The sequence below is a fragment of the Balaenoptera borealis genome, assembly GCF_965194805.1.
Source record: "Balaenoptera borealis genome assembly, chromosome: 1".
Classification (NCBI taxonomy): Eukaryota; Metazoa; Chordata; class Mammalia; order Artiodactyla; family Balaenopteridae; genus Balaenoptera; species Balaenoptera borealis.
This window is the reverse complement of record NC_138860.1, coordinates 49,235,877-49,257,956: the sequence shown is the minus strand read 5'-3', so window position 1 is coordinate 49,257,956 and position 22,080 is coordinate 49,235,877. Positions and strand designations below refer to the sequence as shown.

Below are 22,080 nucleotides of genomic sequence, written 5' to 3'. Positions count from 1 at the left end.
TGAGATGATCTGCTTTCAAATCTCAGCCCTGCACTGACTCTGTGACCTTGGGCAAGTCACACAGCTTCTCAACTCAAGCCAACCACTCTAGAAAGATTTACCGATGCGTTGGGATGTGCCCGGCTATGTGCTTGGAGCTAAAGAACACAGATGTGTATAGGAAGCACTTATGTCCTTGAAAGCCTGGTGGTAATTAAACCTGCTTCACAAAAGGTTAGAGCAAGCATTAAACGTATGGTAGGTGTGAATACGCACACAACGCTATAGAAGACTATGCAAATGTAAAGCAATAATAATACAAATAGTTTTTGTTAACATTAATAATAGGTATCCGGAAAGGAGTGTAAAGAAAATGTGTGGATACAGTCGGCCCTATCTGCGGGTTCTGCATCCGTGAGTTCAACCAACCTCAGATTGGAAATGTTAAAAAAAAAAAAAATTCCAGAAAGTTCCAAAATCCAAAACTTGAACTTGCGGCATACCAGCAACTATTTACGTAGCATTTACATTGTATTAGGAATTATAAGCAATCTAGAGATGATTTAAAGTATGCAGGAGGATGTGCATAGGTTATATGCAAATACTACACCATTTTTTTTTTTTTTTTGGCTGCGCCGCATGGCTTGTGGGATCTTAGTCCCCCCAGCCAGGGATCGAACCGGGGCTCCCGCAGTGAAAGCGCCAAGTCTTAACCATTGGACCACAAGAGAATTCCCAATACTATACCATTTTACATAAGGGACTTGAGCATCTGCACATTTTAGTATCTGGGAAGGTCCTGGAACTAATTCCCAGCAGATACCGAGGGATGATTGTATATGGAAACCCCTTTATAACCCAGACAGCGATTGAATAAATTCACTGTGGCTCCAGTCACGGTGACAGAAAGAAAAGTCCATGCTAGGATTAGGTTCAGCTGCTTGAAGCGGAGCTCCTCAAATAACAGTAGCTTCACCAAGAGGGATGTTTATTTTCCTGGCATGTTAGTGAAGCCTGGAAGAAGGCAGTGAGTCTGGTTACGGTGGCTCCACAGGGTGGCTGGTGCCCCAGACCCCGTCCCTCTTTTTGCTCCCGCACTTCCAAGGAGTGTCCCTCAGCCTCGTGGTAAGAGGACGGCTGGATTCCAGGCACCCACTTCCATTCTAGGCAGTAGAATGAAGGAAGGAAGGGAAGGGAGAGAGGAGGGAGGAAGGAAGAGAAGAGACGGGTTATTAGGATGCAGCCAGCAGTCTCCGTTGCAGAGAAGACTCCCAGCAACTCCATCCTGCAGACTTTCTCTTTATCCTGTGTATCCTGTCTGCATATCTGGCACCTCCACCCACCCAGCCACTTAACCTGGGAATCAGCAGCAGAGGCTCCTATTCGCTCACCTCCACAGCCAATTCATCTCTGTCAGGCAAGGTTCTTTCACTTGCAAGTGGCAGAAAGTCCAGCTGCATCCGACCTAAGCAAAAAGGGATTTTATCGGCTCGTATAAATGAAGAGTCTGGCAGGACAGGCTTAAGCAAGCTTGATCTGGGGCTCAGATGACATCCCCAGGACGAGGTTTCCGTCTTTATTGACAGATCTCTTCCTCAGGCTTCTGCATGTGAGCTCTTTTCTCCAACACCTCCAGTCCTTGGCTCCAAGACGGCTGTAGCAGCACCTGTATACCTCACTTCCCACATATTCAAGGCCAGCAAGGAAGAACAAGTCTCTTGCTCAGAAGATTCAATGCCATTTTCTTGGCCTTGATTGGCTCACCAGTCACTGTAGCCCAGGGGGATGGGATTCAATGGCTGGTTGAGGCCTGGGTCATGGTGGTGCCCCACTAAACCATATTAACTGGGAATAGGTAAGGGGTGTGTCCCCAGGAGACCAGAAGTACAGTATATGGGTGCTGGGCGGCCAAGAAACAACAAAGAAGTGCTGTTCACTGTGGTCGAGGCCTGTTGAGTCCACCTCCTTAAACTCTCTATCCAGGCTGCTGTCCTGGCACTGGCTTGGTTCAGGAGCATCGCAAAACTCTCCCCCTGGTCTCCTGCCCACCTTCCACACCTTCCACATTGCGACCAAGTGTTCTTTCTGAGTGTATATAGCCCTCGGTCTCTCTCCTAGTTTAAACCCCTTTAGGGGTTCCTGTTGCTTCCTGTATAATCTGGATAAGATTATATAGAGCTCCACAAGCTATAGCCCACAAGCCAAATCCAGTTTACCACTTGTTTTTCTATGGCCCATGAGCTAGTAATGATTTTTACATTTTTCAATAGTTGAGAAAAAAAATCAAAAGATGAATAATATTTCATGACATGAAAATTATATGAAATTCGAACCCATACTCCTTTTTGTCCCTGCTGTACATGCTTCTTTCATGGCTCTTAAAGAAATATGTAACATTTGTATGTTTCCAACACATCACAGTCTCTGCTAAATACTAAATGTCTTTAAGAATATTCAAGTAACAACATCTAGTGAACGCCTGCTGTGCCTTAAGCAACGAGCTAGTTATGGAAATGTATCTCGGACCAGACCTTTCTTAACTCCCACCCCCAGCACCTGGAGCTCTGTCTGGAACATAGTAGGTGCACAGTAAACGTTGTTGAACAAATATGCGGGAGAACAGGGTCTTGGAAGCACTTAAGAGCCGTGAACAGCTTCAAGTTGTCGCACAGTGAGCCCTTCATCCGCTCTAAGGCATCCCACCAGTTCTCTCACTGGCCGCTTTGGGGAGCAAGGGCTGGGGAGGGAGGCTGGAAGGGGGGCTTGGTGTCGGGCCTTGACTTCCTCTAGCCTTTGAGAACGTGTTGCTGCTGCTGCTCCCTCTGCTGCTGCACTAACAATGAAAGAAATTTAATAGATAACAAAAGCGACTGAGGAGTACTTTGCAAATATAAAGTGGCATAGGAAAGTGAAACCATAATGCACGCAGAATGACACGTGTAGTTCAGTCGTGAAAATGCTGCATTGCCTTCATCAGGATCAACAGTGCTTTGGTTAGGAGCTTCAGCCTTACAAACTTCTGAATTCTTTATTTGCCTTGAAGCCTGTTTTTCTGCTTTGGGTTTCTCCTAACTCCTCTTCTCCCCCTTGCCCTCCAGATGCTCAACCTGTTCGTGGCCGTCATCATGGACAACTTTGAGTACCTGACTCGGGACTCATCCATCCTGGGGCCTCACCACCTGGACGAGTTTGTCCGTGTCTGGGCAGAGTATGACAGAGCGGCATGGTGCGTAGGCCTCTCGGCGCCCCCCGTGAGGCCCATATCAAGGGCCTCTGGAGTTCTCAAGGAAGAGGTTGGAATTGGAGCCACCCATGCTTGCCTGTTAGAGAAGGAGAGGAGATTCCTCTTGGTTGTGGCCCGTGGAAGAGGCCAGGTCCTCAGACTGGCTCTGGCATCAAGCCAGTTATGGACCACTTAGCTTCTTTATCTTCCTTTCCCCTCTCTTTCCTTCTGTGACAGGCTTTTCCCTTTCTTTGCCTATCTCAGTACACAGTCTGCACCTCAGAGTGTTTGAGTCAGTCCCTAGAGGAGCTTCCAAAATGGTTAGTGGACTCCTCTGAGTCACCAGGGGGGTTGACAAGGGTTTTTGGGGCCAGCTGGACATCTGGCCACCATGGTCAATGACATTAGTCTTTTCTCTCCCTCATCCCTCTCAAAAGGTACAGTTTCAGATAACTCTGAAATTATATAAAAAAGCAAGCAGGTTATTCTTCTAACTGACTGCTTAAATACTTGTGGATTTTTATTGCATGGAACTGAGTTAAATGGCAGGAATTTGCGGGGATGACCTCCCTAGGTCTTTTTCACTTTCTGATAGTTCTCAAGTGATATTGTGCCTTCTGGACTTTAAAGCAGAGGCTGGCAAACTATAACCCATGGGCTAAATGTGGCTCACTGTCTATTTTTGCAAATAAAGTTTTATTGGAGCACAGCCATGCTCATTTATGTACTGTCTCTGGCTGCTTTCACACTACAAGGCAGAGCTGCATATTGTGACAAAGACAGCATGGCCCTCAAATTCAAAAATATTTATTATCTGACCCTTTACTTAAAAAGTTTGCTAATCCCTGATTTAGAGTTCAAAGGCAGCCTTTTGGTCCTCACAGTTGAAGACAGGGTAAGAGTGCTGTGAGCACTCACTCCATGGGAACTTTTCTGTCCGAAGTCATCTTAGTTTTAGGATCTTATCTCGCCAATCTATCCATTCTGGTCCCCCTCTGAAAATACTACAAGAAATTCCATCCTTCATGGGAATGGACCACGTTGCTTCCACCTGGAACTACTTCATAATCTAAGACTCTTCCCAAATCTGTCCTCCTATGAGGCTTGTTGAACTTGGGTCACTTCTTTAGATGTTGAAATAATGAATCAGAATTCCTCTTCCCCTCAGTAATTATTAATGACTTAGCACAGAGTTCTCTAAATCCATTTCTGTTACAATGGCTGAGCAATGGCTTTTACTTTCTGGGCCTTCTTTCTAGTAGGATAGGCTGCTTAAATGCAGTGGGCACTGTGTTACAGGGGAATGCAGCCAGGCCTGTATCTTGTCAGCTCTGTGGCCTTGGACAAGTCACTCAACCACTCTGAGCTTCCACAGTTGTTGTATAATAGTGGTAATGATCCTACCTACCTTGAAGGCTGGTTGTGAAGATTATATTAAATCATGTATGTAACTGTTGTTATAATTAATTACCACATGGGAAAGAAAATACGAAAAATTGGTGTCTGTAAAGCTGGATGGCCATGGGATCGGGAGACCAAGAAGGGACCTCTTCACTCACCTGAGAGAGGAGAAAGCAGCTGCTAGCAAAGGAGTTCATTGCTCACCTAGCCTCACTCAGGAGCCCTTGGCTCTCAGAAACCCCAGCTTTTTGGGGTTCACATTATTTTGGGACCCAAGTGCCTTGGGCATTAAACATGCTGCTCCCCAGTTCTTCCATCTGCTGGGAAGAACAATTCCACGAGAACTAATCATGAGACTCAGACACATGAGCTGTGAAAGAGCAAAAAGACCAAGGAGAACCTCTTGTGTCTACTTTGAAATTCACAGCGTAACTTGTCCTGGTTATAGTTTTACTGGCCTTCTCTATGAGATGAGAGGGGAAACAAACCAAGATAAAGTAAGCCAATGTCTTCAAAAAGGAGACAGGTTGCAGAGCACATCAGCCTGTAGACAGCAGGACCAACTCACCCACGTCCCATCCACAATAAGAAACAAAAGAACACATAGTAAAATGAACCTCCCCTCAAGAGTCAAGAGACTTGGAAGTACGGCTGAGCTGCTATTTGGAAGAAGAGGAGGAATCAACAGCAAAATCAAGAAAAGATTAGGAAGAGTGACACTGGGGCAAAGTTGTAGTCTCGACATCACTGGCGAGGATTGGATGCTTGGAGGTGGAGAATGTGTGCTTATAATTTCCGGTGGAAACCCTGGTCTGTACCAGGATGTGTCCAGACCCTCAGATCCCTGGCCGTTGCTGACTTGTTCTGGCCCCTGAGGGAGCAGATGCTTTAGCCACTGAAAATGAATCAACTGTTGAGTCTGCCCTTTACACAGGAAATCAGAATTCTCTAGCAGGCTCTGTGAAAGGGGAGTGATAAGATAGGTCACAGTGTTCCTGGAATTCTGACTGGATCTGACCAAGCTGCCTGTGGGCTGGGTTGCAGGAGCAGGGCTGGCAGGAGAGCATTTCAACTCCCTTGCAGGCTGCTTTCTGAGCACAGATCCCGGCAGGCTCCAGCCAAATTGAGAAGAGTTTGCCCAAGCAGAACTCGGGGAAAAATCTGCCACAAAGAGAAGCAAAGCCCTTTGCAAATTCCCTCATGCCAACGGTGCTCCTTGCTAATTAGCCTAACGGGAAATTTCTTTCTCGCAGTCTGTAGAAGGAGGCTGACTTTCCCACTGCCCTGACAAGCGGGTCTGAGTAACTGACTGTAATCAGTGTCTGCGAAAAGCAAAGGGTTCTGCAGTCTGCTTCACGGAAGCCTGGTGTCCGCTGTTGGTGGCAGTCAGAGGTATTTGTGAATTGGTGGGCTTCGTTCTTAGAGGCCTAGCTGGAACCAGGCTCCGTTTTCTGCATCTGGCCAGGTATAGGCCCAACAGATATCTCTGGGTGCTCGTGGCCACTAGGCATTGAATGAGCTCTGATTCCTTAGAAAATTCGAGGCAGTGCATTTTGCAGCGATGGTTCTCTGATACTTACCATGCTGTTTGCAAGGTGGTGGTTCTCTGATGCTTTTCGTCCTCAGTCTCTCCTAATCTGGCTTTGCCAGGCCCAAGGAAAGAAGCCGCCCTTCCTCTTCCAGCCATCCCCTTCATGGCTAGGCTGTCATTTCTCTCCTACCCTTCTCTGAGTGTCCTATTAACCCACCTCTGCTTCCTTTACAGCGGCAGGATCCCGTATAAGGATATGTACAAATTAGTGCGGGTGATCTCGCCACCTCTGGGCCTGGGAGAGAACTGCCCCTACAGGGTGGCTTGCAAGGTTTGCCTCCGGTCCCCAGCTGTGACCATGACCATGACTGTGACCGGCGGCGGGGTGCAGCCTCCAACCCCCCTCCTCTCCGTTCTGCTCCACCACCACTGCGCCACATGAGGGAACCTTCATGTTGCTTTCCTTTGAGTTTAAAGAGGTCCAAACCCTCCCAGAACCAGCAGCTGTTACACAAGGAAGAAGGGCACGTTTTGGGGGGAAGGCGGATAAAAAAAGAGTTAAGGACTTAATAACGGAGGCTGCTTTGACCTCTGTTTTCTTCACATGCACACACTCATTCGTGCACGTATAACACACACATTCTTCTCTCTCTCTTCCTCACTCCACCTTAATCTGTGGATTTAACCAGAAGGACCTCTCCCTCCTCCAGAGAATGCAGAAATCTTTTGAATCCAGCAAGGAGTTCTGGTTTCATTTCCCTGGAGACAGAGAGCCTCCTTTTAGCAAACTAGTAGCACCATCCCATATACGGTGTAGAAAAGTGTGATTCTAGCCATGCCTACCTCTGCCCAGCTCTGGATAGTTTGGCCACAAGCGATTATAAAAGCTGTAGGACAAAAGGGGGGTGAGAAATAATTTTAAAATGAGGACAGGAGGGGAGGATAAGTCAAGAAGGCAAAGAGGATAGAGTCGGTGGGAGAATTTACTAGCTCAGAGGGTCTGGGAAGGTCTCAGCAGAGGACGGAGGGCTCGGAGCAGATTTCTTGCCTGAGGGTCCTGCCATGTATTGTTGGAGGCACCAAGGGCTCTGTCGTAACTGCCGAGTCACTGTTTGTTGGTGAGACCAAGGACGTTGTTCAGGGGCACACAGGACCTCCCTCTCCACCCAGCCCCTGTCCAAGGCCAAGCCCACTAGATAAGGAAGTCTCTCCTGGTGTTACAGGAGGGAAGCGCGGGCTCCCGGGGGCGTAGCACAGTCTGGCAGCTGGAAGACGACTTAGGCCCAGGAAGATGCCAGGCTGGGCGATGGGAAGGAGCTGGCCTGGGCTGGTGACAAGTGATTCCCATACTCAGGAGGCCGAACAGCTGCCTCTGCAGAGACTCTTTAAACTCCACCCTGGTGAAACCTGCAGCCGCATGTGGGAGAGCCGGGGAGGGCAGCATGGCATGCGAGATGCTCTTCCTCCTCCTGGTTTTGTTTCTTCTGTGCCCAGCATGCCGTCGCCCCCGGGGCATGCCGGGGCACAAAGAGCACTCTTGCCACCAGAGCCAGGTGGAAGCAACGGGCCGACTCTGAGCAGCAGCCGTAGCGCAAGCCGCCGTCTCCTGCTGCACTCACACCACAGAGGGGGATACACGATGCTCCGCCTGCGGGTTCAGAGCAGGACAAAGGCCTGACTTCCAGGCCAGCACCCCCGTCCCCAGCCGGGGCCAGAAATCCTAACCCACGGCTGGAACACCGTCTATCTGGTTTATACCACTCTCACACAGCCCTGGGAATTGAAGACAAGCTTGTGTTGTATGCGGGATGGATGGGTGAACAGAGAGGTAGGGTGATGCTCATCCTGGAGGAGACAACTGGTCCCTGTGACAGCCGCGCAGAGAGACCAAAGGTTGCTGCCACGTTCCCGGGTCTGTGTTGGGTGTGCTATAAATCCGCACCAGGATGGAGACACGTGTACGACTTGCCTTGATTAACGGGTTTCCTGTTCTTTTCCTGTTTGTCCATTTTGTTTCGTTTTTCTTCTCCTGTTTTCTGTACTCTTTTGTTTGTGTGTTTTGGCTCCCCGGGAATGCCTGTTCTCCTCTCCTCCCTGTCTGCATCCTTGCCCTGCCACCCCCCCCATCCCCACTCACCACCCCGCCATGAGCAGTGGCCGCATCCATTACACTGAGATGTATGAAATGCTGACTCTCATGTCACCACCGCTAGGCCTCGGCAAGAGATGTCCCTCCAAGGTGGCATATAAGGTAGACCACCTCTTCCTTTGTTCTGGGCTAGTGGCCAGCAGGAAATGGGCGCCAGCTGTGGGGAGGTCAGAACGTGGGGAGGAAGCCGGGCTGGGGAGGGAGAGGAGGGAACCAAGGAAAAAAGGAATGATGAGATGAAAAGGTCATGAAGCTTCACAGAAGGATGAAGTCCTGAATCGATACACAAGGTGGTGTGTAAGACTATTCGACCTGGTTTTCTTTTTTTAATGTTATTCTGTTGCTACAAGTGTGTGGCTCCTTTTGAGTGGGTTACTAGAAAGGAAGTGTTAAGTAGCATGTTTCCTTCTAGAGAAGGCAGAGTGGTGGGCTGTGGAATAGCATATATGGGCAAGAAGAAAGCCTACAGCAAGACAGCTATCAGAGCTTATTTTAAAAAAATCTTCAATCAGATAAGCTAAGGAAATAATGCAGAAATTCCTCTAAACATGGTTCAAGAAGAAATTTTTAGGAGAGAGGAAAACTCTTAACAAATTTCTTCCTCCATGACGTAGGGAGGAATGATGGCATGGTTCCTTCTAGGTACCAGAAAAGAAAGAGGAACAACCACCTCCATCCCATGATATATGATGAAGGATGCAGCTCCCTTCCCCATTAGCCCAGCTACCCATTTTTCCTGGCAATTCAAAGGAAAGGGTAATGATGGACACAAGTTGCATTCAGCATTAGATTTGCCTTCTCGGCATGACTGAGCTATGGGTGGCTTCCCCTCAGCTTGCTTAGGACAGCATTGTACATTGGGAGTCAACTGCCATTGGCATGCTCAGAGCCTTGGGGCCTGAACTTGTTCTCCACAATGAATAATAGTTACTGTTAATTCCCCATTGCTGTTCAGACTGGCCCAGAACTCTGGAGCTCTTTCATTCACCTAGGAATACAACCTAGCAATGTCTCCACTTCTCTAGAAGCCTAAAGAAGTGGGAGAGAGATGGAAGTCAGATACAAACAAGAAACTGGCCTTACACTCCAAGACACCGTGTTTGTGACATCACATTAAGCAAGATGTTCCAGTGGAGTTTTAGAAACCCTGTCTTGGGAAGAAACACTTGCCTTCCTGCTAGGCTGGTGGTTCTGTTGGAGGACCTTCTCCTGCTGCTACCTCCAAGTTTAAAGCTCCAGAGAGCATCTCATTGGAATTGGGGGGGGGGCCCATTAGGGACCCTTATCCACCCCACTACATGGCTCCTCCTTTGCAGCTTAGGGGCTGGCATCCTTTTTGCTCATGATTCCACATCTAATGGTACCAGGTGGTGGAATGTGGCCCTAAGTTCTTTGAATTTCTGGGGTGAAGCTCAGTGGGAGAAGGGATGTGGGGATTGGAGGAAAAGTTAATTCCAAAAGCAAGATACTCTCTGGAAAGTGGATTTGGCCATTTCAGTTTGATCCCCTTCCTTTGGGTGAGGGGAACAAGGCCTGCCCACTCTGCTCCTGCCTTGGTCACCCTTCTCTTCTCTGCTCTCCCCAGCCCTCTTCCCCTAGACCTTGTTTGCACTCTCCCACTTTTCCATTCTGCTCCACTTCATCTTTTGGATAAGCTGGACTTCTGCATGTTCAACCATGTGCTGGCAAATTTCATCCTTTAAAGACTCAAAAAGGGGGCATCAGGATGCATCTTTCAAGTCAGATAAGCAAAGCAAAATCTCCCCCATGTGAGTTTTGGGGGTATTCATGGGACAAGTGGAATTGTAGAGCAGCCCTGAAACAGGGAATGGGGTCACCTCACAGAGCTGACTCCTTTCCCTGAGCCACTGCTTTTAGGAATCCCTATTAAAGACATTCTTAGGACTGTGGAGGAGTCCTACAGAATGATTAGTCCCTCTTCCCTTGGAATTTGGCATCATTCCCTAGAAATAAACAAAGCAAAACAAAACAGCAGCCAATGAGCCTTAAGTGAGAAGCAGGGAGAGGGCAGGACTGGGACAGGGGACGGGGGAATCCTTGCCCTTCTTTTTTGTCTCTGCACTTGACCTCTGCACTTCTCCTCCCTTCTCATCAAGGTTTCTCTCGATATATTTTTTTCCTCCTGCTGTGTCTTTTCTCTCTTTCACACAGAGGTTAGTCCTGATGAATATGCCAGTGGCTGAGGACATGACTGTCCACTTCACTTCCACGCTTATGGCTCTGATCCGGACAGCTCTGGACATTAAAATCGCCAAAGGTCAGTAAGCTTAGGAAGGAAAAAGATTCTGAAACAACTCACGCAGGGTGGCGCAGGATGGAAATGTTTGACCTTTCATTCATCTGATGATGCAGTGACCTGGAGATCCAATAGTAGGGTCCCTGTTTCACCTCTGAGCTACAATAACTATAATATTTGCCCTTTCTTCTTGGTGAAATGAATGGTTTGATAATCACTAAGCCTCCTTTTGACTTCAACAGTATGTGATCTTTGGTGTCTGGCACATAGTAGGCATTTTAGAAATATCTGTTGATTGAACAAACGAGTTTTAATTTAGTTCCTTTTTTTTTTTTTTTCCTTACGTGGTGCCTTTAACAACTTGGAAGGCTTCTGCGGCAGGTGCTTTCATGGCAGTATCTTGTTCCTCTTGATTTCTAATTCAGTGGTTTAGGAAAGAAAGGGTTTACTACTTCCAGATGGGCCTCCAGCTTCCTGCTCTTGCCTGACCCAAATCCTTTGTAAAATCAGGTCACTCAGACTCTGGAGTCAGATCGCTGGAAGAACTGATACACGTATAAAGGCAGAGGAGGCTGGCTCGTGGCTCTCTGCATTTCCCCTTCTGATATATTGAGCAGCTGGGAGCCTCTGCAAATGAATGAGGAGGCTGATCTTGGTCCCAGGGCCTCAGCTCTCTGTGACAGGATATCCCTGAGTCACTGAAAATGGGAGCCAAAATGTGTTCTGCTTCTTCAGCAGAAAGACCCAGTATTGCAAGATCCACTGTCACTAAGTACCAAGATCCCCTCTGAGAATATGAGGTGCCATGCTGACTCAGCTCCTGCCCCACCTCCTCCCTCCGTCCTTGTTATTTCTGTGTCTGTTCTGTTTTTGCTATTAATAAATTTATCTTCCCCTAGGTGGTGCGGACAGGCAGCAGCTAGACTCAGAGCTACAGAAGGAGACCCTGGCCATCTGGCCTCACCTGTCCCAGAAGATGTTAGATCTGCTTGTGCCCATGCCCAAAGGTGTGGGGTCTCCTCCAGGGTATCCTTGTCACTGTGGGCCCAGCACTCCAAGACCACACCTTTGGGGGGAACACAGAACGATCAAAGAGATAAGGGAAGGGTGCTCTTTTATTCTTAGGAAACAAAAATCCCTCACTTCTCAAGTTCCTTTGGTCATTAATTGAAAACAGTTTCTTTTTTTTTTACTGAAGTATAGTTGATTTACAGTGTTGTGTTAATTTCTGCTATATAGCAAAGTGACTCAATCATATACATAAATATATTCTTTTTTATATTCTTTTCCATTATGGTTTATCCCAGGATATTGAATATAGTTCCCTGTGCTATACTAACCTTGTTGTTTATCCATCCTATATGTAACAGTTTGCATCTACTAACCCCAAACTCCCAATCCTTCCCTCCTCCACCCTCCCTCCCCCTTGGCAACCACAAGTCTGTTCTTTATGTCCATGAGTCTGTTTCCATTTCGTGCCATATTTTAGAGTCCACATATAAGTGACATCATATGTTATTTGTCTTTCTCTTTCTGACTTACTTCACTTAGTATGATAATCCCTAGTTGCATCCTTGTTGCTGCAAATGGCATTATTTTGTTCTTTTTTATGGCTGAGTAGTATTCCACTGTATATATGTACCACAGCTTCTTTATCCATTCATCTGTTGATGGACATTTAGGTTGCTTCCATGTCTTGGCTATTGTGAATAGTGCTGCTACGAACACTGAGGTGTGTGTATCTTTTTGAATTAGAGTTTTGTCTGGATATATGCCCAGGAGTAGGATTGACAGATCACATGGTAGTTATAGTTTCAGTTTTCTGAGGAAACTCCACACTGGAAAACAGTTTCTTAAGATACGTCACTGTGGTTGTGGATGAAACTTCTTGGCTACATAGCTCTGTCCTTCCACATAACACAGTTCAGCAAACCTTCAAGCCGTTGGGGAAAAGGTGGTGTTACTAAGAGATGGAAACCTAGACCATTCTGGGGGTGGGGAGGTGCTTACCAATGTGTTGCACATCATTGGTAACATCACCCTCCCTGGGTGGCCGTGGAAGCTCCCTGAGGCTAGACATGGGGACCTATTCACTCTGTAGCCTCAGTGCCTGGCACAGATGGAACCCTCAATAAATGTTGGATGGGTGGGTGGCCGAAGGGGCAAACCTGCTTCCTAGGTGTCCTGACTCTCCCCCCACCGTCTTCTCCCTATTCCCCTCCATGCCACACTTGTGTCTTCAGCCTCCGACCTGACTGTGGGCAAAATCTATGCAGCAATGATGATCATGGACTACTATAAACAGAGCAAGATGAAGAAGCAGAGGCAGCAGCTGGAGGAACAGGTGAAGGTCAAGGACAGCGTGGTGGGTGGGTGGGCCCCTGAACGGACAGGCCTGTGCATCCCTGGGGCACAGTGCCCTGCAAGTGCTTAGAAGCAGAGGTCAGGCTTTGCAGGGTCCAGGAACCTCCCTAGGATCAAGGGATTAGAAACCCAGTGGGGCAGAGGTTCAGATAGTCAAACAGGGTATCAGTCATATTCCTGTTTTACTCAAATGGTATTTTGCCCCCACAGTCATTTGAGTTCCTTTTTCCTCCTTTCCACTTTTTACACAGAAAAACGCACCCATGTTCCAGCGGATGGAGCCGTCATCTCTGCCTCAGGAGATCATTGCTAACGCCAAAGCCCTGCCTTATCTCCAGCAGGACCCCGGTTCAGGCCTGTGAGTATAACCAGAGGGTCCATGACTCCCCTGCTTGCATTATCACGTGTGCCATCGGGCAGACCCAGAAACTCATTGCCTAGAAGTGCCCGAGGTAATACTAATGCTGAGGTGCATGGATGATCCCCTCTCTGAGGGTGAGAAGACAACATGTTGTATCTTAAGATGGTTATTCAGCAGGGGTAATAGAAAAGCAGACTGAGTGTGTTTGGTGCTATGGCCAGCTCGAGAGATAGGGAGCACTGTGAATGGACAAAGGAAGAAAGGGGCTGTGTTAGTATCATCACTTTAGAGTGAACTCAGAGAGGTTCACTAAGTGGCCCAAAGCCATATGGCTGGTAGGAAGCTGAATTGGAATTTAAGTCAGTTATTTCCAGGCCCAGAGTCTTCCCACTACACTGTGTTATCTGTAATGAACAAAAAGAACCTTAAATCAGGCAAAACAATTTTTTGTTAATTTTCTATATTGAAAGTGGAAACAAAACCCTAATTAAGGAATGTGCCAATTCTTCTGAGTTGTAAGCCTTAGCCCCAATGTGGTCATTAGCCATAAAGGATCTAATGTAATATACATACTTCATTTTAATGCTTTCTTTCTCTCATCACAAGTGATGTACCCAAAGGGTCCCTCTACCCAACGTAAATGGCTTGTGGTCGTTGGTTATGATTAGTGACTTTTTTCCAGTCTAGCTCTTGTGGAACCAGTAAATCACTAAATATCACAACTTCAGTCATTGTCAGAAGAGTGAAATCCCAGGCTTAGGAATGAGCCCTCAGTCCGAATACCATTTGGACTCTATCACGCCATAAATTTCTTTCTGCCTGTGGTGTGTTGGAGACCTGTTTTTGAAAAGCATTGTTTTCAAAGGTCCCAATCCAACGCATTTGGAAAAGAAGAAAAACGACCAAGGCCGTCGGTCATTTTTACAAAACATGTGAGGTGTTAAACTAGCAGGTATGGATTCTCCTGTCTACAAAAAAACAAGTGCATGTTGATCTTTGGTCTGTGCAGGCAGGTGGTCAAGAGCTATGATTAGAGTACTAGGATTACCTCCTTGGAAGAGTTTACAGTGTTTTGCAAGGGTCTTTGGCTTAGAAATAGAGGACACCCTCCACCATCTAGATCTGTTTTAGCCACAACAATTTGCTGTACAGATTAACTCCCATCATTGGACTATTCCAGCCTCTCTTCCGTATGTTTATTAATCTATTTACTCATTGATTTGACCAATATTTACTGAGAGTCGGTGTGACCCAAAAACTGGCTCAGACGCTGGGGATTCAGTCAAGATGATCACAGTCTCCATGGACACAGTTCTTAAAAAAGAAATTACAAGAGTGATAAAGGTTAAAATGTGGAAGGGTAGGCTACTGTGACTCCGTGTAAAGGAAGCAACTCACGTAGGATTTGAGGACGCTTCCCTGAGGAAGTAACATTTGAGTGAGACTCAAAAGCAAGCACTTCAAGAGGTGAAATAAAGTATGGTAAGTTTAAGGAACCTAAGAACTGTCATGATGGTTGGAGCACAGAGATATCAGGGGACATGGCAGGTGATGGATTTGGAGGGGCCAGGATGTAGGGATACAGAAGTTTACAGGCTGGATACAGAAGTTTAGTGTCATCCAAGGATAATGGGTGACACGATCATCAGAGTGACATGATCAGGTTTGGGCTTTCCAAAGATCATTCTTTAATCCAGTGTGGGCTCAGTGGCTTGGAGGGAAGCAGTTTGAGAGATAGAACACCGTTAATACGTGGCTGCAATTGTGTATATTATGAGACTGTGGTTTGGACTAACAGGATAGAAATGGGGAGAGAGAATCAGACTTGAGAGGCAATTAATACACAGAACGGATAGGATTTGGTGATGGATTTGCTACATGGTGTGAAGGACAGGGAGGAATCCAAGATGACCCTCGGGTTTCTGGTTTGAGCTTCTAGGTGGATGTCGGTCCATTTCCTGAAACGGAGATGCTGGTGGAGCAGCAGGCTGGTTCTTTGGAACCATCTGTGTTTCTAGAGCCCTGAATTGTTCAAGTAGAGATTGCTTTGCGGGTAGCGTGGTGAACATGACAGGTCTCCTCTCTCATTGAGCTTCCAGCTGGTAGAAAAACAAACATGAAACAGAATTATCAGAAAGAAAAAAACTTGTCACGTTTGATGATTTAATCGCAGTTCTGGTGAGTGCTAGGATGGGAAAAAAATGCATTATGACCTGAGTGCATGTGAGAGAGACCTCTGACGAGTTTATCAGGTAAGGTTTCCTTAAGGAAGTGACTTCTTTTAAGAAGAATTTTGAAGGATGAATTCAAAAAAGAGTTTGCAAGGGACCGGGTGTTTGAGAAGCATCCTGCACTCTGGGAACAGCCTTTATTCAAGTCCTGAGGCAGAAAGAAGCCTGGCACATTCAACCAACTGAGAGAGCCCAGCATGTTGGAATTCAGGGAATAAGGGAAAGTAATGCAAGAGGAGGGTGGCCAGGTAGGAAGTGGGTCATGAAAGAGGCCTCTGGACTCTCTCCTAATAACCATGAGAAGCCAGACAAGGTTTTCAAAGTAAGAGGTTACTCAGGGTTCAAATTCTTCAAGTCTATAAGGTTGTTCAGTGCTTTTAAGTGTCCTCTCGACCTATTGGGGATCCTGGAGTTACTCATTTTCTGTAGGACAAAAGGGGGCCCATTTCCTACAGAGCAGTGCTTATCTTGTTTCCCATGGTTCTCAGGCCAAGGCACACAGAAGAAGATGATTGACATTTAAGCAGTCGTTTAAATAGCAGACTGCTCTCTAGCAGTTGTAAAAATTCAGCTAAAGCCCTCACTAGCAGCAAGGGGACAGGTTGGGTGAAAAGTCTGCTCTTCAGATTTTCCCCTATGATCCCAGTCTAATGGATTATTTTTCAGTAACTGGCAATCCTTGCTTAGGTCTCAGATTTTCCACTGGATTCGCAGTCATTAGCAGCAGACTCTGCAGTGGCTTTCTCTGGAGCAGATGGGACGCTGGCAGAGACAGTGTCCCATCTCTCCCTCCCAATTCCACACCCACTGAGGGAGCTGCTGCCCCAGTAGCACTGACCACTTTCCTCTTCCTGTGATCAGGAAGCTGAGTCTGCATGCTGGCTTTTAGGTCAAAGAGGAACTGTTACTGTACTAGTAGCAATGAGTGGCAGCAGCAGCCAAATTCTCAGGAAAGATTGGCTGCCTCTTTTTTTTTCCTACCCAGCCCAGTGGATCCCACTGGCTGAGGGTGTCTTTCAGGTACCAAACCGTGGTTTAATAACAGGCACACTGCAACAGCTCTCCATGCTTTTCATTCAGAGGCCCCTAAACACTTGGCCAACTCTGCCCCTGTCCTTTTACCTCATCACCATTGAAGCATCCTCCTACATAGCCATCGACCCAGACGTTGTCACCTCTTTCACCTCTTCTGAAATCGTTCCATTCAGTTCATACGCCAACAGACAGTGTCTGGTACAGAGCAGTCCTTCAGTAAATGTTCATGGCATTGGATTGTTTGGTTTGGCCAGGGATGTTGGCACAATAAAACCATATTCTTACTGAGAGTGGAGGAAATTTTTTAAAAGACCATGACTGCTTAATATTTAAACAAACTGTTCACTGTTTAAACTATGGCATTTTTCTGCCGAATGGAGAAACTGAGCAGAAACAGGTTTACAATCTAGCATTGGTCTTCCATATGGCTGAGTGTGACAAATGATGTCATTTGTCATAAATATGCTAGTCGCCAGCAAAATGATGAATGGTTCCAAATGCAGGTTGAAAACAGTGGTTCCTCTTTTCCAAAGCTTTTTTTAAAAATTTTCTATTCTAGGGCTAGCCACCTGTAAGTTACCAGGCTCACAAGGCAGCCAAGGCTAAAGGGTATTGCCCTTGCTGGGAAGGAAGTCTTGTCTGGGTGGGAATTGGTAATGACAATTACGTCATGACTGTTTCTCTCTCTCTCATGCACACATTACCTCTGAACTTGGCATTGCTTTGCAGGAGTGGCCGGAGTGGATACCCTTCGATGAGTCCACTCTCCCCGCAGGAAATATTCCAGTTGGCCTGTATGGACCCAGCTGATGATGGACAATTCCAGGAACAGCAATCTCTGGTGAATGAATGAGTTACATGACCTCAAATACTTCCTTGGTTTCCCGATCCCTCCCACTCTCATTTTCAAATTTTATTCCATAGCCTTGCTCCATCAGAAAAAAAAAAAACCTTTCTGGTAGTCCAACCAATTACCCTGAAAGTTTCCTGCCATCTCCCCTTTCATAGATGAGTTTCTCATGTTCTTTGACAAATGCTCCCGCTTCAGGTTTTACAACCCCAGAGGCTCCTTACCTGCTTCAGGAACTTATAATGCTTCAGGCCAAGCCCTCTTAATTTATGCCCCTGGGCATCAAATGGAGAAGCAGAAGTCACAAATGAAATCTTGCCTTTGAGAGGGAGCCTTAGGATGAATCATCATAAGAATGAATGGCACAATGGATGACAGATGGAACTTTAGATTTTGATAATACAAAGCTAAAATGGGACTCCCAGAGATGATGGACTTTACTATTAGTTCAGGAGCCATGAGATCAAGTTCCCTCTGGAGCTTAGAATTAAAGTCCAGGTGGTTATTGGTCTGGAAAGAAAAAGGGTAAAACCCAACCTTTGCAACAGTCTATATAGACAGCTTGTATTAAGTGAGTGAGTTCCGTGTCACTTTGATTCTAATTCACCTGTGTTCTTCTCTCCCCTTCATTTTTTTCCCTGACCCCTCCCCACTGTTACTGTGTACCCCAGCGCCTTCCTGAATGGATGTGTGGGTGGAGTGTGGGTGTGGCCTGCTTGTGGAGGGCATGTCTGATGGAATGGGTACCCTTCAGAGGGGAAAAAGCACTTCAATAACTCCAGCAAATGAGTGATTCCATCTCCTGTGACTGAGGAGACAGGGAATTGTACACAGTTGTATTGGGGAGACAGCCATACTCCCCCCCTCCCAGTGTATGACTGGTGGCCTGAGGGTGTTCTTGGTAAAGTGGGTAAGAGTGCTTGGAGCAATTCCCTGCCTTCCTGAGGAGATTAGCACCAAAGCCCAGGGATTAATTGGTACAGATAGTTTAATTCTTAAAAGGGCCTCCCATCATTTTATGGCTTGCCTGGTGATGTGTCTGTCTGGTGAGAAAAATCTCAATAATGTGTCCTTTCTTTCACAGGGAGGCTTTATTACATCATCCTTTCTGCAGGTTCCCCAGGGCTGAGCTGTAGTGCCAGGACTTTTTGGATATATGTTCATCTCATTGTCAATACTGGTGTCTGTAATTCAATTCAGGTGTCAGCCCGTGCTCTACACTCACCACTGTGTACTCCTGCCCATCCTTTGGGGCCCCCTGCTCAATGTCCTGGGACATGGCCATGATTTGTGTGTGTGGGCGTGTGTTGCACGACCTCTGATACCCGTTGACTGCAGTTGTTGTTACCACATCTGTTTTGAGTCAGACCTGGGTGCTATATAAAGCACATACTGCAAACAAACACTGTAACTTCTTCAGGTGCACACATCATGTCCTTTGAAGGCAGTCCTCCCATTCATACCAGGAACCACTCAGCTAAATGGTCATTGAGGCCAAGGGGGTGTCTCAGGCCCCCTTTCCTTTAATAGTACCCTACTCATACACCCATGTTTTTAGGTGTCATTTCCTAAATGTAAAATGCTTTTTTTCTGGTATAATCTCCAGATGTCCAAGATATTCCTAGGTCTCTTTGTTGGGTAACCCATGTAAACATTTTTAAAGCAGCTCTACTCTTTATACAATGACACTAGCTGTCTATACAGAGCATGTACATTTGCCAAACTAACATTCTTTAACCAGGAAAATTAAATGATTTGGGCACAACCCTAGAGTTCTCCAATCCAACCTTCTTAAAAGCTCTCAAGTGCTCTCATAGTCCAATACAGTAGCCACTGCCCACATACGGTAATTGAGCACTTGAAATGTGACTAGTCCAAATTGAGATGTGCCATAGGTGTAAAATATATACCAATGTCAAAGACTTGGTACCAAAAAATGTAAAATATCTCATTAATTTTTTATATTGATTACATGTTGCCATGAGAATATTTGGATATATTGGGTTACATAAAATCTATTATTAAATTTCATACTTCTTTTTACTTTTTAAAATGTAATTACTAGGAAATTTTAAATTATATAAGTGGCTTGCATTGTATTTCTATTAGACTGCACTAGTCTAAAGCATTCCTGAAAGATGGCTACCCACCCCCATTATTGGATGGTTTCAATCATAAGAAAGCTCTTAAAATCATGTGTCTTAAGGTTTCAGAAGATACACTTGACACCAGAAATTGGTGACTTTCCTTAAAACAGTGGTTTCTATTTAATTGACAAATGGCTTCTTCAGATTACAAGAATAAACCCCATACTGTCAACTTGCAGAAGGTAAATTTCACAAAGCTATAAAATCTGAAGCATTGCTCAGTGATAACTAAGATGATACTTAACTAGAAAAGGTGATCCTTATCCCTCAATCCTAGTTAGAGCTTTCTGTTTGGGACATCTGGTATACCAGATATGTGCACACATAGACACAAACATATATACACATACAACTGAGACCTTAGAGATGCAAGTGCCTCTTCTGAAAGCCGTTCTTCACATGGAGGAGGCAGAATCATCCACTGGAAGTGAGAAGCAATGGGATGGAATCAAGTCCCACAAGCTTGGCTGTGTGTTTATTTCTAGGAGCCAGAGGTTAGTGAATTAAAAAGCGTGCAGCCCTCTAACCATGGCATCTACCTTCCTTCGGACACCCAGGAGCATGCGGGATCTGGGAGGGCATCCTCTATGCCACGCCTGACTGTGGATCCCCAGGTAAAACGCAACCACCACCTACCATATGCAGTGGCATCCTGGGCTGTATTGAATTGGTGGGTTATGAACAAACATCTGATATTTTCAGGTGAGCCCTTGACTTGCCCCCACCCCTTCTCTATAAGCACAACCTGGCTCATGGGCCTTCTCTACAGAGCCTGCTCCTCCACACTGTGTTTCCAGTGAAACCCTAACCACAACAGCCTAGCCAGCAAAAGGGCAGGCCCCCGATGGGCTCAACATCCTCAAGACTCAACCAGCCATGCAAGAAATATTTTCCAGAATTTCCCCTGTGTATTTTTCCTTCCTTTTCTCCTTTCCTGGTTCCTCTAGCACATACACAGTTACTTACACACACAGCTCTGTGTCAGGACTGTCTGTCCTAACCAGTGCAGGCCACGCCTCATTTCTTTGTCTGTTTTCCTGGCTTCTTTTTTCTGTCTGTCTGTCTTACATCAAGTTTTGACAGAGACAAGAAGTTTTTGTGGATCTGTTTTAACATCTGTGGCAAGTCAAAATGCCAGAGTTTAAGGTGGAGCTGGCGTGGGACTGATCGAGAGAGAGCAGTGCATTCTCAGGAGCTATTCATTTACAAGCTCTCCTAAGCTCTAGCGCTATAAGGTGGCGCCTTCTCTGAGGAGGGCAAAAGACAAAAGGCAAAGCCGTGCTTCTTTCATGGTGGAGACTTTTTGACAGTTGCCCCCGCTTATTTCAAAGTGGTTCAAGGTTCACGGCAGGTCCTGGCTGAGTCTCCAGGGTAGATGGCTCTATGGGCAGCTTGCACAGGACCCTCAGCTCCTTGCTTTCCTGAGCGTGAAGAGGAGCCCTGCACCAGCCCAGTGACTATGTTAACGTAAAGACACTTTCTGAAACAGCTTTCTCCAGCTAAGGTCTGAGCAAGAGGCATTTATGGGAGGTGACAATTTGCAATCTTCAACAATCTCAGTCCTACATCTTCCTTACTTTTAGACCATTTCAGTAATTAATCCATACCTTGTGTTCTTCTGGGGGCTCATGTTTCCAGGTGGTGACAGAACCTAGCTCCATGAGACGTTCATTTTCCACTATTCGGGAAAAGCGTTCAAATTCCTCTTGGCTGGAGGAATTCTCCATGGAGCGAAGCAGCGAAAACACCTACAAGTCGCGTCGCCGGAGTTACCACTCCTCCCTGAGGCTGTCAGCCCACCGCCTGAACTCTGACTCAGGTGAGGGAGTTTTCACCGTTTGCCTCTTTTCTGACAAGAACTGAAAATCACGGGAACAGAATCCAGATAAAGATAGGCTTGCGGAGAGTGAAGGAAGAATGCTCCTTAACAAAGGGGGTTTCCTGTCTGACTCACATCATGAAACAAAGCAACAAAACCCTCTCTAGTCATCACAAAGGCTGATGAGATTTCTTTCTTCCAGAGCAGGACTATAGAAATCATTAAAACAGAGTTTTCCCAAGGGCCTTCTACAAAACCACTCCACTGTCTTAGGGATGCATTAGAGACCCCCTGGCAAGGGCGGAGCTTTACCCACTAACTGCACTACCTGGAATTGTTTTATGCATTTGAGTTTTGTTTTTTAAGGAAAAGGGTCATATAGATAGAAACAGAAAATCACTAGTCTGGTTCAAACTATTTTACTAAGTGAAGAAACAAAGATAAAAAAGCAGTGACATGTCCCATATCATAGGGCCAGTAAGTGGCAGAGAAGGGACTAGAAGTGAAATCCTTTGACTTCAGTCCTAGGGCATTACAGTAACTGTGCTTACTTTGTTCATAGCCACTTCTTAATTCCCTTCTGCTAATGCCATTTTCCCTCTAAAAAGTTACACACCCATGTTTAGGACATAGAGGATTCTTGGGCCACATTGCTGGCAGAGATTCTACCTTAATTGTATCTAGCATAAATGGAAGCAGTAGAGAGTGATTGCATTCTTGAATTTGCAAGTCT

At 46.2% G+C, this 22,080-nt stretch overlaps 1 protein-coding gene across 1 annotated transcript in view; it reads left to right on the top strand.

Annotated features, from left to right (window-relative positions):
* The window catches only part of CACNA1E (calcium voltage-gated channel subunit alpha1 E), a 536,064-nt gene that overhangs the window by 502,842 nt on the left and 11,142 nt on the right, over positions 1–22,080 (top strand). Inside the window, exons 39-47 of the mRNA XM_082405753.1 lie at positions 3,078–3,205; positions 8,289–8,385; positions 10,456–10,561; positions 11,440–11,547; positions 12,784–12,884; positions 13,156–13,262; positions 17,261–17,372; positions 20,014–20,142; positions 21,167–21,347. Coding sequence (XP_082261879.1) covers positions 3,078–3,205; positions 8,289–8,385; positions 10,456–10,561; positions 11,440–11,547; positions 12,784–12,884; positions 13,156–13,262; positions 17,261–17,372; positions 20,014–20,142; positions 21,167–21,347 — 1,069 coding nt within the window. The remainder of the gene's footprint in view (positions 1–3,077; positions 3,206–8,288; positions 8,386–10,455; positions 10,562–11,439; positions 11,548–12,783; positions 12,885–13,155; positions 13,263–17,260; positions 17,373–20,013; positions 20,143–21,166; positions 21,348–22,080) is intronic.